The sequence below is a fragment of the Pelobates fuscus genome, chromosome 2, assembly GCF_036172605.1.
Source record: "Pelobates fuscus isolate aPelFus1 chromosome 2, aPelFus1.pri, whole genome shotgun sequence".
Lineage (NCBI taxonomy): Eukaryota > Metazoa > Chordata > Amphibia > Anura > Pelobatidae > Pelobates > Pelobates fuscus.
In genome coordinates, this window is record NC_086318.1 from 14027078 (window position 1) to 14046265 (window position 19188).

At 46.0% G+C, this 19188-nt stretch overlaps 1 protein-coding gene across 2 annotated transcripts in view; it reads left to right on the forward strand.

The window, feature by feature from the left end:
• The first annotated feature begins 3078 nt into the window (after positions 1-3078).
• The window catches only part of DRC1 (dynein regulatory complex subunit 1), a 79401-nt gene continuing 63291 nt past the window's right edge, over positions 3079-19188 (forward strand). For both annotated transcript variants that reach the window (XM_063440780.1, XM_063440781.1), the window contains exons 1-4: positions 3079-3161; positions 6105-6251; positions 10417-10504; positions 11450-11562. In XM_063440780.1, the coding sequence (XP_063296850.1) occupies positions 6118-6251; positions 10417-10504; positions 11450-11562 (335 nt within the window). In that variant the 5' untranslated portion in view covers positions 3079-3161; positions 6105-6117. The remainder of the gene's footprint in view (positions 3162-6104; positions 6252-10416; positions 10505-11449; positions 11563-19188) is intronic.

The window sequence follows — 19188 nt, forward strand, 5'->3', positions numbered from 1 at the left end:
GTGAACTGATTTGGACCCAAATACTTCTTGACCACAACCCTGAGCCCACTGCTTCCATTGAGAAGTAACCCTGACTTCCTGGCAGGAAATCTGGAACCCATGCACAGGCTTCAGGGGGGGTTTTAATCCCCCGAGTTAGGGACATGCTAGAACTGGAGTAACTAGTGAGGCAGGTCGAGAAAGTTTTTTTTCTGGATACACAACATACGTTTCTACACACTCGAACACAACTGGTTGGGTATATTTCATCCATTCCCCTGAAACCTTGCCTGAGGAGAGAAACTACAGATTTTGAACCTTTATGCCTTCAGGACTCCATAACACCGAGGAGTATCTCAATAATCTACAGCATGCTAGTGATAAACTGCTACTTGCTAGCCCCACCTGGACAGGGCAGCTGGGAGGAGGACCTTTAACAGCCCTTGACAGAGGCAAAATGGTATAAGCTGATGCTCCTCATCCAGAACACTCTGGTATCCGCTCGAATACAGGAAAACGCTTATAAGCTGTTTACACCATGGTATCTGCCCCCGGTGGCTCTACGCAGGTGAGGCCCCTCGGTTTTGGACAGTTGTTGGCGCTGCGGGGAGGAGAGAGAGGAATGTTAAGTCGCATTTGGTGGTAATGCTTTCGTCTCTGGCCATTGTGGGAGACGGTGAGTGGTTGACCCTCCTCCAGTGGACCCAGCAACCTAGTTACTACATAACACAGTGGAAGCGACTCAGAGCTACAAACAGAGATCCAGAGATTGCTAAATGTAGCATGGGGAAGATCGCGAGGAGGGTACAACAACTCCCTGCTTATGAGAGTTGAATAAGGGTGAAGCCCAAGATTGCCCACTCACAGTCTGGCATTCCTTTATTTATTAAGACTTGGATTTGAATATGCCCCTGTGGCTTCCAAGTTTCTACAGCCTCTGATGAAGTGGGGCGTGAGCCCCTCGAAACGCGTAGGGCATAAAGCATTCGGAAGCTCTTTGCAATAGACTACCGCTTGCTGCTGCCTCCAAAGTGATACCGGAAATCGATCCGTGAGGTGTAACAGGAGAGCCTTGGTGTTAGGCTTCAAATCCTATAGACTGTAAGCTCGTTAGAGCAGGGCCCTCTTGAACCTATCATTCCTGTAAGTTTTCTTGTAACTGTCCTATTTATAGTTAAAGGAACACTATAGTCACCTAAATTACTTTAGCTAAATAAAGCAGTTTTAGTGTATAGATCGTTCCCCTGCAATTTCACTGCTCAATTCACTGTCATTTAGGAGTTAAATCACTTTGTTTCTGTTTATGCAGCCCTAGCCACACCTCCCCTGGCTATGATTGACAGAGCCTGCATGAAAAAAATAACTGGTTTCACTTTCAAACAGATGTAATTTACCTTAAATAATTGTATCTCAATCTCTAAATTGAACTTTAATCACCTACAGGAGGCTCTTGCAGGGTCTAGCAAGCTATTAACATAGCAGGGGTTAAGAAAATCTTAATTAAACAGAACTTGCAATAAAGAAAGCCTAAATAGGGCTCTCTTTACAGGAAGTGTTTATGGAAGGCTGTGCAAGTCACATGCAGGGAGGTGTGACTAGGGTTCATAAACAAAGGGATTTAACTCCTAAATGGCAGAGGATTGAGCAGGGGCATGTTCTATACACCGAAACTGCTTCATTAAGCTAAAGTTGTTCAGGTGACTATAGTGTCCCTTTAAATCCCCCCTCTAATAATATTGTAAAGCGCTACGGAATCTGTTGGCGCCATTTAAATGGCGATGATAATAATAACGCACTGTGAAATGCACGCCGACCTCACAGGCTGCTCAGACACAGGACGGACTGCAGCTCCCACATACCTCATCCATCCATAGGGTCGCAGCATCAGGAATATTCTATTCAAATATATTTGTGAGGTTATTAATCTCCTGGACATTTCATTCTGGTATTTTAGTGACATGCTGATTATTTATAAGGATTGGTGACCCTATTCTCCAGTTTCAGCCAGGCTATCTCCCTTTATTTTATTGGACTTTTCTTACTCCCTCTACACTCTGTGTGCTATTTTTCTCCCTTTTCTGTTTTAATTGTTTGATTTCCATGGTGTAGCTATATCTCAAATTTATATATTTCTTTGGTGTTTATTTACTAAAGAGCAAATTGCAGTATATTTAATTATAAAACTGATGTAAAATGAGTTAAACCGTGCTTATAGTCAGAGAACTCTCCCACATTTATTATTATTATTATTTATTATTATTAGTATTAGTATTGTTTATTAGTATTTATTATTAGTATTTATTATTATTATTATTTATTATTAATTATTATTATGTTATTAATTATTATTTATTAGTATTATTTATTATTATTATTAGTAGTAGTATTATTTATTATTATTAGTATTATTTATTTTATTAGTATTAGTATTTGTTATTAGTATTTATTATTAGTATTTATTAGTATTATTATTATTATTATTATTATTATTATTTATTATTATTATTATTATGTGATTAATTATTATTATTAGTAGTATTATTATTTATTATTAGTAGTATTATTTATTATTAGTAGTATTAGTATTGGTTATTAGTATTTATTATTTGTATTAGTATTATTATCATTAGTATCATTATTTATTATTATTTTATTAATTATTATTTATTAGTATTATTATTTATTATTATTATTTTATTATTTATTATTATTATTATTATTTTATTAATTATTATTTATTATTATTATTTATTAGTATTATTTATTATTATTATGATTATTTTATTAATTATTATTTATTAGTATTATTTATTATCTCAGGCACACTGTTATTGTATTGGGATGAATTGCTCAGTGCCCTGTCACTAAGAGAACATGCTCATATGAGGAATCGATTGATTGACACTCTCCTATCGACCGCAATACGTTGCTAAGCAACCAGTTATCGCACCCCCTCTTGGGATAAGTGCGCATGCGCAGTAAGTTCCAGGGGGATCACGTTTCGGCCATTTTGAGTGTGGGCACCGCTGGGAACGCAGACCCCGCCCCATCACAGGGGACCAATAGCGGCTCATCTTAGGGTGGGGGAGAGAGAATGTGCTTTGATTGGCCAGACCGTAGTATCTGCGTCTCCTAGCAACGGAGACACCGCAATACTCGCTGATACAGACTGCGGGAGACAGGTATCCGACACCCAGGGGCCACAGCTATAAACAGGGGCCACAGGTACAATCAGGGGCCACACCTATAAATAGGGGCCACAGCTATAATAAGGGGCCACAGGTACAAACAGGGGCCACACCTATAAATAGGGGCCACAGCTATAATCAGGGGCCACGGCTATAAAATGGGGCCACAGGTACAAACAGGGGCCACTGCTATAATAAGGGGCCACAGGTACAAACAGGGGCCACGGCTATAAAATGGGGCCACAGGTACAAACAGGGGCCACTGCTATAATAAGGGGCCACAGGTACAAACAGGGGCCACTGCTATAATAAGGGGCCATAGGTACAAACAGGGACCACAGGTACAATAAGGGGCCACAGCTATAAACAGGGGCCACAGCTATAAACAGGGGCCACACCTATAAACAGGGGCCACAGCTATAAACAGGGGCCACAGGTACAATCAGGGGCCACAGGTACAAACAGGGGCCACAGCTACAATCAGGGGCCACAGCTACAATCAGGGGCCACAGCTATAATAAGGGGCCACACCTATAGACAGGGGCCACAGGTACAATCAGGGGCCACAGGTACAATCAGGGGCCACTGCTATAAACAGGGGCCACAGCTATAAACAGGGGCCACAGGTGCAATCGGGGGCCACAGCTATAATAAGGGGCCACACTTATAAACAGGGGCCACAGGTACAATCAGGGGCCACTGCTATAAACAGGGGCCACAGGTACAATCAGGGGCCACAGCTATAAACAGGGGCCACAGCTATAAACAGGGGCCACAGCTATAAACAGGGGCCACTGGTACAATCAGGGGCCACTGGTATAAACAGGGGCCACTGGTATAAACAGGGGCCACTGCTATAAACAGGGGCCACACCTATAAACAGGGGCCACAGCTATAAACAGGGGCCACAGGTACAATCAGGGACCACAGCTATAATCAGGGACCACAGCTATAATCAGGGGCCACAGCTATAAACAGGGGCCACAGCTATAAACAGGGGCCAAAGATACAATCAGGGGCCACAGCTATAATCAGGGGCCACAGCTATAATCAGGGGCCACAGCTATAATCAGGGGCCACAGCTATAAACAGGGGCCACTGCTATAAACAGGGGCCACTGCTATAAACAGGGGCCACTGCTATAAACAGGGGCCACAGATACAATCAGGGGCCACAGCTATAATCAGGGGCCACAGCTATAATCAGGGGCCACAGCTATAATCAGGGGCCACAGGTACAATTAGGGGCCACAGCTATAAACAGGGGCCACAGGTAGAAACTGGGGCCACGCTATGTAAAGGGCCACAGGAGACAGGTAGCCAGAGCAGGGGCAGCAGGTAGCCAGAGCAGGGGCAGCAGGTAGCCAGAGCGGGGGCCGCAGGGGCAGCAGGTAGCCAGAGCAGGGGCCGCAGGAGACAGGTAGCCAGAGCGGGGGCCACAGGGGCCAGGTAGCCAGAGCGAGGGCCACAGGAGACAGGTAGCCAGAGCTGGGGCCACAGGAGACAGGTAGCCAGAGTGGGGGCCACAGGGGCCAGGTAGCCAGAGCGAGGGCCACAGGGGCCAGGTAGCCAGAGCTGGGGCCACAGGAGACAGGTAGCCAGAGCTGGGGCCACAGGGGCCAGGTAGCCAGAGCGAGGGTCACAGGAGACAGGAAGCCAGAGCTGGGGCCACAGGAGACAGGTAGCCAGAGCCCGGCCACAGGAGACAGGTAGCCAGAGCTGGGGCCACAGGAGACAGGTAGCCAGAGCTGGGGCCACAGGAGACAGGTAGCCAGAGCTGGGGCCACAGGAGACAGGTAGCCAGAGCTGGGGCCACAGGAGACAGGTAGCCAGAGCTGGGGCCACAGGAGACAGGTAGCCAGAGCTGGGGCCACAGGAGACAGGTAGCCAGAGCTGGGGCCACAGGGGCCAGGTAGCCAGAGCGAGGGCCACAGGAGACAGGAAGCCAGAGCTGGGGCCACAGGAGACAGGAAGCCAGAGCTGGGGCCACAGGAGACAGGTAGCCAGAGCGGGGGCCACAGGAGACAGGTAGCCAGAGCGGGGGCCACAGGAGACAGGTAACCAGACCTGGGGCCACAGGAGACAGGTAGCCAGAGCTGGGGCCTCAGGAGACAGGTAGCCAGAGCGGGGGCCACAGGAGACAGGTAGCCAGAGCGGCGGCCACAGGAGACAGGTAGCCCCCCAGCATACTGTATATTACACAGACAGCGCAGCCCCCCAGCATACTGTATATTAAACAGACAGTGCAGCCCCCCCAGCATACTGTATATTAAACAGACAGCGCAGCCCCCCAGCATACTGTATATTACACAGACAGCGCAGCCCCCCAGCATACTGTATATTACACAGACAGCGCAGCCCCCCAGCATACTGTATATTAAACAGACAGTGCAGCCCCCCCAGCATACTGTATATTAAACAGACAGCTTCACATCCTGACACTGTTGTCTATCTAAGCAGTAATTCAGAGCCACTTGGCAATGTTTGCACAACTTTTCACAACTCAAATGGGGTTCTAGAAAGGCCTTTGGGGGAGGGGAAGCATGGCACCGCTGCCACTGGTTTTCCATTTGCAAATATACCAGACTGTGACCTAACAGCCCTGCATTTAGTGCATATTCCTATAAAGAAAAACTAACAAACAAAAAATATGTGTTTTATTTTTTCATTAGGTTTTTCAGTACTTCACCTGCTGTGCATTTACTATGTAGGCACCCCTGACTTGTAGCTAGCTGTGCCAAGCCAGCATCCAACTTGTTATACTGAACCTAAAAATGCAAATCTGCTGTTTGGCTGATATTGGGCCTAGGTTTTACAAGCCAGCTGTCGTCCAGCCACAGCTCACTAATTACTCACTAATTACTGAATAAACATGTTGGTGTGAGCCTGTGTACTGTGCATTATGATTCTTAGATGATTCCTGTCTATTCTGATACAGTGCCGGAAATATCATGAGTCTGAACTTAGATTTAAATGACGATGAAGAAAACAAAAACACCGGTCCATCTCTAAATTCAGAGGACCAGCAAGAACGAATCCAGGCACGGCGACTCCGTATAGCTGCTAGAATAGAAGCCAAGAGACGGTAAACTTTACATTTGTTTTTCAGAGGAATATTTTTCCACCCCACAAGGACAGGAGGCGTCCTTACTCTATGACCTTATATCTGCAGTTATAATAAACTGTGTGCAGGGAGACAGGAGATCTCTTTACACCATAACCTTATATCTGCAGTTATAATACACTGTGTGCAGGGAGACAGGGGACCTCCTTACACCATAACCTTATAGCTGCCATTATAATACACTGTGATGGAGACAGGGGACCTCCTTACACCATAACCTTATATCTGCAGTTATAATAAACTGTGTGCGTGGAGACAGGGGACCTCCTTACACCATAACCTTATAGCTGCCATTATAATACACTGTGTGCGGGGAGACAGGGGACCTTCTTACACCATAACCTTATAGCTGCAGTTATAATACACTGTGTGCAGGGAGACAGGGGATCTCCTTACACCATAACCTTATAGCTGCAGTTATAATACACTGTGTGCTGGGAGACAGGGGACCTCCTTACACCATAACCTTATAGCTGCAGTTATAATACACTGTGTGCAGAGAGACAGGGGACCTCCTTACACCATAACCTTATAGCTGCAGTTATAATACACTGTGTGCGGGGAGACAGGGGACCTCCTTACACCATAACCTTATAGCTGCAGTTATAATACACAGTGTGCGGGGAGACGAGGGTCTCCTTACACCATAACCTTATAGCTGCAGTTATAATACACTGTGTGCGGGGAGACAGGGGACCTCCTTACACCATAACCTTATAGCTGCAGTTATAATACACTGTGTGCGGGGAGACAGGGGACCTCCTTACACCATAACCTTATAGCTGCAGTTATAATACACTGTGTGCAGGGAGACAGGGGACCTCCTTACACCATAACCTTATAGCTGCAGTTATAATACACTGTGTGCGGGGAGACAGGGGACCTCCTTACACCATAACCTTATAGCTGCAGTTATAATACACAGTGTGTGGGGAGACAGGGGACCTCCTTACACCATAACCTTATAGCTGCTGTTATAATACACTGTGTGAGGGGAGACAGGGGACCTCCTTACACCATAACCTTATAGCTGCAGTTCTAATACACTGTGTGCAGGGAGACAGGGGACCTCCTTACACCATAACCTTATAGCTGCAGTTATAATACACTGTGTGCGGGGAGACAGGAGACCTCCTTACACCATAACCTTATAGCTGCAGTTATAATACACTGTGTGCGGGGAGATGGGGGACCTCCTTACACCATAATCTTATAGCTGCAGTTATAACACACTGTGTTCGGGAAGACAGGGGACCTCCTTACACCATAACCTTATAGCTGCAGTTATAATACACTGTGTACGGGGAGACAGGGGACCTCCTTACACCATAACCTTATAGCTGCAGTTATAATACACTGTGTGCGGGGAGACAGGGGACCTTCTTACACAATAACCTTATAGCTGCAGTTATAATACACTGTGTGCGGGGATACAGGGGACCTCCTTACACCATAACCTTATAGCTGCAGTTGTAATACACTGTGTGCGGGGAGACAGGAGACCTCCTTACACCATAACCTTATAGCTGCAGTTATAACACACTGTGTGCGGGGAGACAGGGGACCTCCTTACACCATAACCTTATAGCTGCAGTTATAATACACGGTGTGTGGGGAGACAGGGGACCTCCTTACACCATAACCTTATAGCTGCAGTTATAATACACTATGTGCAGGGAGACAGAGGATCTCCTAACACCATAACCTTATAGCTGCAGTTATAATACACTGTGTGCAGGGAGACAGGGGGCCTCCTTACACCATAACCTTATAGCTGCAGTTATATTACACTGTGTGCAGGGAGACAGGGGACCTCCTTACACCATAACCTTATAGCTGCAGTTATAATACACTGTGTGCGGGGAGACAGGGGACCTCCTTACACCATAACCTTATAGCTGCAGTTATAATACACTGTGTGCGGGGAGACAGGGGACCTCCTAACACCATAACCTTATAGCTGCAGTTATAATACACTGTGTGCGGGGAGACAGGGGACCTCCTTACACCATAACTTTATAGCTGCAGTTATAATACACTGTGTGCTGGGAGACAGGGGACCTCCTTACACCATAACCTTATAGCTACAGTTATAATACACTGTGTGCGGGGAGACAGGGGACCTCCTTACCCCATAACCTTATAGCTGCAGTTATATTACACTGTGTGCAGGGAGACAGAGGATCTCCTTACACCATAACCTTATAGCTGCAGTTATAATACACTGTGTGCAGGGAGACAGGGGACCTCCTTACACCATAACCTTATAGCTGCAGTTATAATACACTGTGTGCGGGGAGACGAGGGTCTCCTTACACCATAACCTTATAGCTGCAGTTATAATACACTGTGTGCTGGGAGACAGGGGACCTCCTTACACCATAACCTTATAGCCGCAGTTATAATACACTGTGTTCGGGGAGACAGGGAACCTCCTCACACCATAACCTTATAGCTGCAGTTATAATACACTGTGTGCGGGGAGACAGGGAACCTCCTCACACCATAACCTTATAGCTGCAGTTATAATACACTGTGTGCAGGGAGACAGGGGGCCTCCTTACACCATAACCTTATAGCTGCAGTTATAATACACTGTGTGCTGGGAGACAGGGGGCCTCCTTTACACCGTAATCTATGCAATAAACACTTAAAGAACCACAAGTTATTCTTGAAACTACAATTCAGACTGGATGTGAATTAATCTCTAATTTTAATGAAATTTGGGTAAAACAATGGTCTAATTGCAATGAGCACCAAGACAACGTTACTGCTCAATTCTCTGCCAAGTCAAATCACTTTGTTCATGCAGCTCTAGCCAAACCTCATCTAGCTGTGACTTACACAGCCTTTTTACACACTTCTTAAGAGGTTTGTTTTTTAAACCTACTTTATTGCACAGTGTGTTTTAAAGGGACAATATAGGCACCCAGACCACTTCAGCTCATTGAAGAGGTGTGGGTACAATGCCCCAGGTCCCTTAACCCTGCAATTGTAATTATTTAATACATTTAATTATTAAATAATTCATTTAATAATCTGTAATAATTACCTTTGAGGGTTAATTCCACCTCTAGTGGCTGTTTATCAGACAGCTACTAGAGGGACTTCCGACTTTTGGTCGCCTAATTGACGCTGGATATCCTCACACTATGCAGAAGGACATCCATTGACACCTGAAATCCAATGGGAAAGCCATTGACTTGCATTAGGTTCCCTATGTCAGCAGGTCCCAGCGCCGAGGGAATCAGGTAAGTGAAAGAAGTGTTTTTTTAACCCCATGGGAGTGAGGAAGGGGGAAATTTAGGGGCTACATTGCCAGGAAAACAACTTTTTTCCTGGCACTAAAGTTTCCCTTTCATTTCAAATCTCCTGCTCTGTAATTTACCTGCTAGAGCCCACAGCAGCCTCCTATGTGTCATTAAAGTTCAATTAAAAGAGCAGGAGATATAAACTCCTGACGCAAACACCCCGTGCTGTAAGATTTGATTGAAAATGAAACTATTTTTTAAATGTAGCCTGTGTGGTTAGGGCAGCATAAACAGAAACAATCGGGATTTAACTCCTAAATAGCAGATTGAGCGGTGAGACTGCAGGGGCATTTACACCCCAAACTGCTTCATTAAATGAAAGCTGTTTTGGTGCTTAGGAAAGTGTCCCATGAAATATCAGTGATTACTAAACGCAAATATATTTTATTTATTTATTTATAAAATATTTTACCAGGAAAGATACATTGAGATTTCTCTCGTTTTCAAGCATGTCCCTTATAGAAGTAAGGGATACGGGCGCTTCGGTAGGGAATGCAGACTTGAAATGGACACAATACAAAATTATGAATCTTTGACTAGTCAATGTGGTCCTTATCAAATCTGACATCTGGTATAATCTGAATTTGATAAATCTGATATATTCTAGATTTGATTAAGACCACATTGTGTGGTCAAAATGTCATTATTTTGTATCTTGTGTCCGATTAAAGTCTGCGTGCCCGGATCCTTTTCTTCCATATCTGCATTTGCAAGGGGTTTGCCCACTTTGTGTCCTCAGCTGCACTAATGGGTTATTATTCTATTGCAAGTGTGCAGTCCCTAAACACTGACCTGCCTTGTCACACTCTTAATAGGGAAGCACTTGGGGAGGATCCTAATGTTCACAAGGATAAGAAGGAAGAGCCCAGAAAGAGCCATAAGCAGATTGAGCACAGCAGACAGGTGAGCTTGCAATCTAAGACCGATGGTTTGCTGCTGGTTGAATGTTGCCAGTGTTTGCTTAAATCTCTCTCAGACATTTTCTAGATGTCACTGTGTACAGTCATGTCATTAAATGCATGATTCCTGAGTATAAATGTTTTTGGAGTGCACATGATGTGGAAACAAGCCACGGACACACTTTATATGACACACTATTTTCTAAAAACCAGGAAGTGCCTCTAGTCGCTGTCTGATTGACAGCCACTAGAGGCTGTCTTAACCCTGCAATGTAATTCTTGCAGTTTATCAGAATTTCCAATAACAAACATTGCAGGGTTACGGGGACAGGTACATTGCACCCAGACTACTTCAATGAGCTCTAAATATAACTGGGGGCAGGAAGACTATAGCATTAGAATTCCTATTCATAATGCTATAATGTCCCTTGAAGTAGCACACTGCCTATATTGTTTCCCATCTATATAAATTCAAGTTACTGGATCAGCACTGTTTAGCTAATTTTCTAATGGACCTTGCCTCACCCATAACTAATCAGTATTGCTTTGAGTCTTTATTCATCTATTCTCTACTAACTGTAACCGTTTAGCAGTCCACATTCTATAAAGAGTGGTGCTACAGCATGTATTTCATTTCTGAATTGTGAATTGACCATCGATAATGCCTCTTTCATGCTTTATAATGCCTTTTCGTGTTTATAGAATGATTAAACGTAGTTTCTATACAGTGTTAATCTTGCTTTCAATAAATGCAGCTTTCTTTATTCAGAAGTTGGTTGTGGTTATTGGTGACTATCGTCCACAAGGCTATACCTGTTGTTTAGTACCTGTGCAAATTCAATAAATAATTCAGGTTTATTTCCTTATAAAGCTTACATACACTAAGCGTATTCCACTGCACGTGGAATCTGAATGTAAATCATTTGTGATATCTCTCTCTCCTTCTCAGCGATTGACCAAACTGTTGAGGGATGGCACAGAGCTAGTGACTAATGTTCAGATAGCAGCTGATGCCAGGGAGACCCAAAGAAGGGCAGAAGAAGAAGAGCTGAGGAGACTAAGGTATGGGTTGTGGACACCATCCAACGATATATACATGTGGCGAACATGAAGTCACAAACATGTCTCGTCTGAACTTATTAATGGTTTTACACCCATTTAGAAAGACCGGCAGCTCTTCGTCATGAATAGTGGGTTATAGCATTAACTGATAGTAGCCATACCACTTTTGCTATCTTATACAAAACTAGTTTCAGGCTGTGAGTAGTGATCTACTAAGTTGTGATCCGTACATGTATGCAGAAAGTCTTGCTACTCTCCGGGAACGAAGAATATGGTTCCTGGTGGTAAATCCAGAGTGCACACACAATACACATCTCACTCAGAGGAGAACATCTGAGAGCCAGATCTGTATTCCTGAAATTGCAAAGTCTTGATGTGCTCACTTCGTTTCAGGGCCTCACCAGTGTTAGTAATTAAAACAAAAATAAATAGGGAAAAAAATGACTCACCTTCTCTCCACCATCGGGTCTTTCGCAACCTGCTCCTCGTCTGATGTTTCCTGGATGATGGTCCAATCTATTGCTCCTGAAAGATTAGCATTGAAGACTGTAGGTGAATGCACGGCGCTCCTGCCTATGATCCTGCCAAAGAGATTCTTTGAATACAGTGATACTCTATGGTAGACCGTGAGAGCACTGCGGATGCGCAGATGGCGTCACGGTATATTAGAGTGTGAAAGACGGGAAGTAACGGTCTCGGCTGGAGGTGTGGCTTGAAGCTTTGCTTCCGAGCCTTCAAATATTCAAATAAAATGTTTTTAGGAGGAAGGACTAAAGGCACTGTAACAACTTCCATAACATGAAGGTTGTTTAGATTTATTTATTTTTTGCTGGGCATGAAGTACAAAACACACCTACCACGCCATAATAGCATGCATAGGCTCAGTAATATCAAACAATTAGAAACACAGATGTGGCATGAGAAACAATAGCACAATTTTAAGGTATATTAAGCAGGCTAAGTAAGTATGTCTAGATAGCCAGAGAAATATATATGTGTGACGGTAGTAGAAAATATCCCCGTCAAGCATTCCCTTCTTCCCATAAAAGTAAAATCACCCAATATTCCACAAGTAGAAATATCCCTGGAATCGCCGAATAATCCACACATGAGCCAAAACTTAATGCTGGAACAAGACTGATTTACTGGCACACAGAACTCACAATTTATGCAACACAAAACTCCTCCTCTGGGCCAGGCTAGATAATTGAGTTTTAGCAATATACATAGCTCAATTATCTGCTGGCCAGAACATTTACAGTTTAACATACTTTTTACCTAACATTCATAACTATAAAACCATACATCACATTCACATAAAAATTACATATTCACAATCAATCCATTCGGGGGACAACATACTCAAAAATCATACGAATTGGACCAGGGGTTCAAAAGTTAGTACAAATGTGCATTTGACCTTCTGGAAGCATGGTTTAAGCAGATTTTATAGAGGCCTATATCCTGGAGACAAAGGGGAAAGTAATTCAATTATCCAGGGCTAGAGGCAGACTACATTAACCACATGGTTACAAAAAGACATAAAACACTTTAAAATACATTCATTCTTGACATTTGGAACCGAACAATATAGACCTTAAAATAGCAGGGAGAGAATTAAACTGAAGCATATAGGCAATTGAATAAAAGTCCTTCACAATGGCCCCCCTTTTTCTCCCTGCTCCGGCAACTCGGTTGGACCTTTCCTGGTCCAGTAGGGTTGACGGGTTCAGAGCTTTTAGTCCGAGGTTAAATCAGTTTGGCGTGACAATCCATCGGCATTCCCGTTTTGCTTGCCTGGGCGATAATGAATCGTAAAGTCATAGGGCTGTAAGGCCAAGCTCCAGCGTAGCAACCGGGCGTTGTCCCCTGAAACCCGGTTAAGCCACACCAAGGGGTTGTGATCGGTGATGAGAGTGAAAGCCCGGCCATAAAGGTAAGGTGTGAGTTTTTTGAGTGCCCATACTAAGGCCAAACACTCTTTTTCAATGGTGGCATAACTGACCTCCCTTGGTAACAGCTTCCGACTCAGGTATGCCACCGGGTGCTCTCCTCCATCCTCCCCGATCTGGCTTAGTACTGCCCCCAGTCCAAACATTGAAGCGTCTGTGTGGACAATAAATCTTTTGTTAGGATCTGGGGTAACCAACACCGGAGCATTAACCAGAGCAGTCTTTAGTGCTTGGAAAGCCACCTCGCATTCCGGGGACCACAGGACTTGTCGGGGTAGCTTCTTTTTGGTCAAGTCGGTCAAGGGTTTGGCCAGGGTGCTATAGTCGGGTACAAAGCGTCTGTATTAGCCGGCTGTGCCCAGGAAAGCCATGACTTGTGTCTTGGTGTGGGGAGTGGGCCAATTGGCAACGGCCTCGATCTTAGCCGGCTCCGGCCGTTGCTTACCACATCCTACTCGGTGGCCCAAATATTGTACCTCCGCCATACCCAAATGACATTTGTCGGGTTTCAGGGTCAGCCCGGCCCCCCTGATCCTATCTAATACTACCCCTACGTGCTCTAAGTGCGCTTCCCATGTATCGCTGTGGATGGCGATGTCATCCAGGTAAGCGCATGCGAAGCTCTGGAGACCCCCAAGTAACTGATCCACCATCCGTTGGAAGGTGGCCGGGGCGTTCTTCATCCCGAACGGCATAACCCGGAATTGGTATAGACCGAACGGGGTGATGAAGGCTGACTTGGGTATGGCATCTTCTGCTAGGGGAATCTGACAATATCCCTTGCATAGGTCTATTGTGGTCAGATACTTCCCTGCAGAGATACGGTCAAGCAGCTCGTCCATCCGTGGCATCGGATAGGCGTCCGTAACTGTCTTGTCGTTGAGGCGCCGGTAGTCTACACAGAAGCGGGTTGTCCCATCCTTCTTTGGCACTAAGACTACCGGCGAGGCCCAAGGACTTTTTAAGGGTTCGATTACGCCTAGCCGAAGCATCTCATCTATTTCCTTCCGCATCCCTTCCCGGACTGCTTCGGGGATACGGTAGGGAGGCTGTCTCAGGGGTGCCTGTCCTGGAGTCTCTACCTTGTGTATGGCTAGGAGTGTGTATCCAGGCTCCTGAGAGAATGTGACCTGTTTTGTTTTTAGTAAGCGGACAGCTTGAGCCCGCTCTTGCGGCTCCAGCTGTTCACCTAGTTGGACTTTCTCTATCTGGGTCATCCCTTCGTTACTGCCCAATAGGTCGGGAAGGGGTAGGGTCTCTGTGTCTTCTCCTGCTGGTGCACAGATAGCGGCTACCTCCTCTGCCCGTTCCCGATAGGCCTTGAGCATGTTGATGTGAAAGGTTCGTTTCACATCTTCATCCTCGCAGCTGGCTATCGTGTAGGTAGTGTCGCATATCTGTCCTATAACTTTATAGGGGCCCTGCCAGGCGGCCTGGAGCTTGTCTGTTCGGACCGGCCTTAATACCATGACCTTTTGGCCTATCTGAAAGCTCCGGTGCCTAGCCCGTCGGTCATACCATACCTTCTGGCGCTGTTGGGCCGCCTGGAGGTTCTCTCGCACTGTCTGGGCTAATTCCTCCATGCGGTCCCTCAGCTCCAGGACATAAGGTACAACCGGGGTCCCCTCAATCTCTGTCTGCCCCTCCCAGTGATCCTTGATGAGATCTAAGGGCCCCCTCACCCGCCTCCCATAGAGAAGTTCGAAGGGTGAGAATCCGGTCGATTCCTGCGGCACCTCTCGGTAGGCAAAGAGAAGGTGTGGCAGGAATCGCTCCCAATCCTTGTACGCCCCCGTGAACGACTTCAACATTTGCTTTAGCGTTCCGTTGAAGCGCTCGCACAGGCCATTAGTCTGGGGGTGGTATGGGGAGCTAGTCAGGGATTTAACTCCACAGGTTTTCCATATCTGCTGGGTTATCTCGGCCGTGAATTGGGTACCTTGGTCGGACAGAACCTCCTTGGGAAAGCCTACTCGGGAAAATACTTTAACTAGGGCCTTTGCTACGTTCTCAGCCTGTATGTTCGAGAGAGCTACCGCTTCGGGGTAACGGGTGGCGTAGTCTACTATGGTGAGTATATACCGCTTGCCGGAACGGCTAGGTTGGGCCAGGGGCCCTATAATGTCCACGGCTACCCTTGTGAACGATTCTTCAATAATGGGCATGGAAACTAGTTTAGCCTTTGGGTGGTCTCCCTTTTTACCTATACGTTGGCATACCTCGCACGTTTGACAATATGCCCTGACGTCGTCGGATACGCCAGGCCAGAAGAAGTTCTGGGTTATCCGATACCCTGTCTTGCGTATTCCCAAATGGCCTGCCAAGGGTACGTCGTGCCCAATCCTCAACAACTCCTGCCGGTATTTCCGGGGAACTACCAGCTGGCGTTTTTGCTTAGGCCCTGGTGCATTACCCCGGGTCTCGGTGAGCCTGTACAAGCGGCCTTTCTCCCAGATAAATTGCTCCTTCTCCAACCCCCCTTGGCCCCTCCTGGCTTTCTCTCGATACTTTCTGAGGGAAGGGTCTCTGGTCACCTCCCGCCCAAAGTCTTCTGGGGTGTCCCAGGGTAGGGGTTCTACAGTCAAGGGTAGGTTGGGTTGGCTTACCTGGGTCTCAGTAGGAAGCGAATGGCTCTCGGCAGCGCGACTTTGTGCTCTGGTGGTTACTGCGTGGGCCTCCTGAGCGGGGGTAGAGGCAAACGTCGAAGTCAGGGGGCCAATGTCGTTGCCCAAGATGACTTCAGAAGGTAAGTCTTTCATGACGCCCACATGAACATTGCCAGCTCCCGCACCCCAGTCTAGGTGTACCAGTGCAGTAGGAATACGGTATACTGCCCCCCCGCCACTCTCACAGCAATTGATTTCCCCGGTCTCTCTGATGCCTTAATAAGGTGTCTTTGTACCAACGTGATGGTCGCCCCACTGTCTCTTAATCCCCGGGCGGTTTTTCCGTTAACCATGACCAGCTGACAATGGTGTTTCCTGTTGTCCGTAATAACAGATTGTACCATGAGGGCTTCATAAAGGGTGCCCAATGGTTCTTCCTGACCCAGCTCCTGGGGATCCCAAGCCGAGTCTACACAATGGGCTGCTGCTGGTGGGCGGTAACCAGGTCGAGACCAATTTGACCTGGTGTTGTTGTCCATGGGGCAATTCTGCTTGATGTGACCCAGCTTTTCGCACCGGAAGCAGCGTTGTTCCTTGTCCTCCTGGCGTGGATAGCGAGGGTTAGATGTCACCGGTCGGTCTGTTAGGAGGTCGGTATCTAGCGGCTGGTGGGTGGTAGGGCACCGTTGGTCGTGGAGGTTGTACCCGTGGCGTGACTGGGTTTGTCTTGCGGGTATCCGCATATTCATCCGCCAACTTAGCGGCCTCTGGTAGAGTCATGAGCCTGCGATCTCTCACCCAGTCTTTGACATCCGTCTGGATGTTATCGTAAAATTGCTCCAGGAGCATTAGTTGCAAAATGTCCTCTGCGGTGGTGGCCTGGCTGCTGTTAACCCAGTTAGAGGCCGACAGGGATAACTGGCATGCCCATTCCACGTAAGAGTCTTTCGTGGTTTTGCGTGAGTCCCTGAACTTTTGTCGGTAGGACTCTGGGGTTACTGCATAACGAGCCAGGAGCACTTCTTTAACCCTGGCGTAGCTATGGATCTCCTGCTCTGGCACGGTCCGGAAAGCATCAGAAGCTTTGCCTGACAGTTTGCCGGCCAATATTGAAACCCACTCTCCTCTATCTATTCGGTGCAGGTTACATTGTCGCTCAAAATCTGCCAGGTAATTATCAATTTCACAGTCTTCTTCATTAAAAGCTTTAAAAGCGCTAAACGGAATCTTCCTTGTGTCTGCTGTGCTGTACTCACTGTTTGGAGAACGTGTGGCTGCTTGTTGGACTGCTGCCAGTTCTAACTGTAGCTTTGCGTCTCTTATTTGTTTAGCCTCCTCCGCTAACAGGTTCATCACTTTCAGCACCACATCCGCCGTTGGGTTCGGACCGAACCATGCTAGCTTCTCTCTCATTGCCTTGTTGGCTGGTGATTCCTCCTCCTGAATCACTGGTGTCTCCATCTCTTGTACTGCTGGCGTTGCTGCAACCAAGTTCTCCTGGTCTAGCTCCATTAATTCTGCTATGATGACCCGCTTGGTTTTGTTGCTAGCAATCCTTCCACGGACTTCCAGTAGTTCTTTCAGTGTATTTCTTTTAAGCAGGGTGTACCAGCCGTCCATTCACTGTTCCCAGTGTCTGCTTGGAATCCTGGTGTAAAGGAAAGTAGAAGGGAAAATCCCGCCGCTGCCAACCAGTTGTGACGGTAGTAGAAAATATCCCCGTCAAGCATTCCCTTCTTCCCATAAAAGTAAAATCACCCAATATTCCACAAGTAGAAATATCCCTGGAATCGCCGAATAATCCACACATGAGCCAAAACTTAATGCTGGAACAAGACTGATTTACTGGCACACAGAACTCACAATTTATGCAACACAAAACTCCTCCTCTGGGCCAGGCTAGATAATTGAGTTTTAGCAATATACATAGCTCAATTATCTGCTGGCCAGAACATTTACAGTTTAACATACTTTTTACCTAACATTCATAACTATAAAACCATACATCACATTCACATAAAAATTACATATTCACAATCAATCCATTCGGGGGAACAACATACTCAAAAATCATACGAATTGGACCAGGGGTTCAAAAGTTAGTACAAATGTGCATTTGACCTTCTGGAAGCATGGTTTAAGCAGATTTTATAGAGGCCTCTATCCTGGAGACAAAGGGGAAAGTAATTCAATTATCCAAGGCTAGAGGCAGACTCCATTAACCACATGGTTACAAAAAGACATAAAACACTTTAAAATACATTCATTCTTGACATTTGGAACCGAACAATATAGACCTTAAAATAGCAGGGAGAGAATTAAACTGAAGCAAATAGGCAATTGAATAAAAGTCCTTCACAATATGCTTGCTAGTAATCAAAACTTCCAGACATTCTAGATGTAAGACAGTAGAATATTCCACCCCAAAGATCCCCAAATCTATTAAGTAAGCTTCCAGGGAATAATGAGGCCTACACAGTGCTGCAGCCATCCACACTGTATGGGGAAACATGTCCTCCGCATGTGCAGGCTTGAGGGTAAGTTGCACCTGACTCTCACCCTTCTGGCCGAGTGTCTCTGCCGCTGCCGGGTCCTACGTTTGTTTGCGGTCCAGACCTTCCGCTTTGTTCCATGCGTTGGGTCCTGAGATGGCTGGTTAACAGAGGTAGCAGGCCTATTAATGACAGGAAAAGAAAGTGCAGCGCCTGAAGTATCCTTAAGGGAATGTATGCAATGACAAAAAAAGGGAAAACAAAAATGACTGATAGCGTATTAAGTTAAAAACGTCTTGTTAGAGTAAGGAGAATTAAAATTTGTACACTCACACATTCAGGGAGCTTAAATACAGCTCCGACCTGGGCAAAATGATCCACGCCTATGGATACATTGTAGTACAGATTCTTCAAGTTTTCCTTACTGCGATGGGTATCCTCATAAAACACAAAAGACTAAATAAAAGTATATAGTATAGTATGGTGAGCTAATAAGCAGGGGTAGGTATGTAGGTAGGTGTACACTCACATATTTTGAAGCCAAGGTATTGGCTTCAGAAGTTATACGTGAAGTGG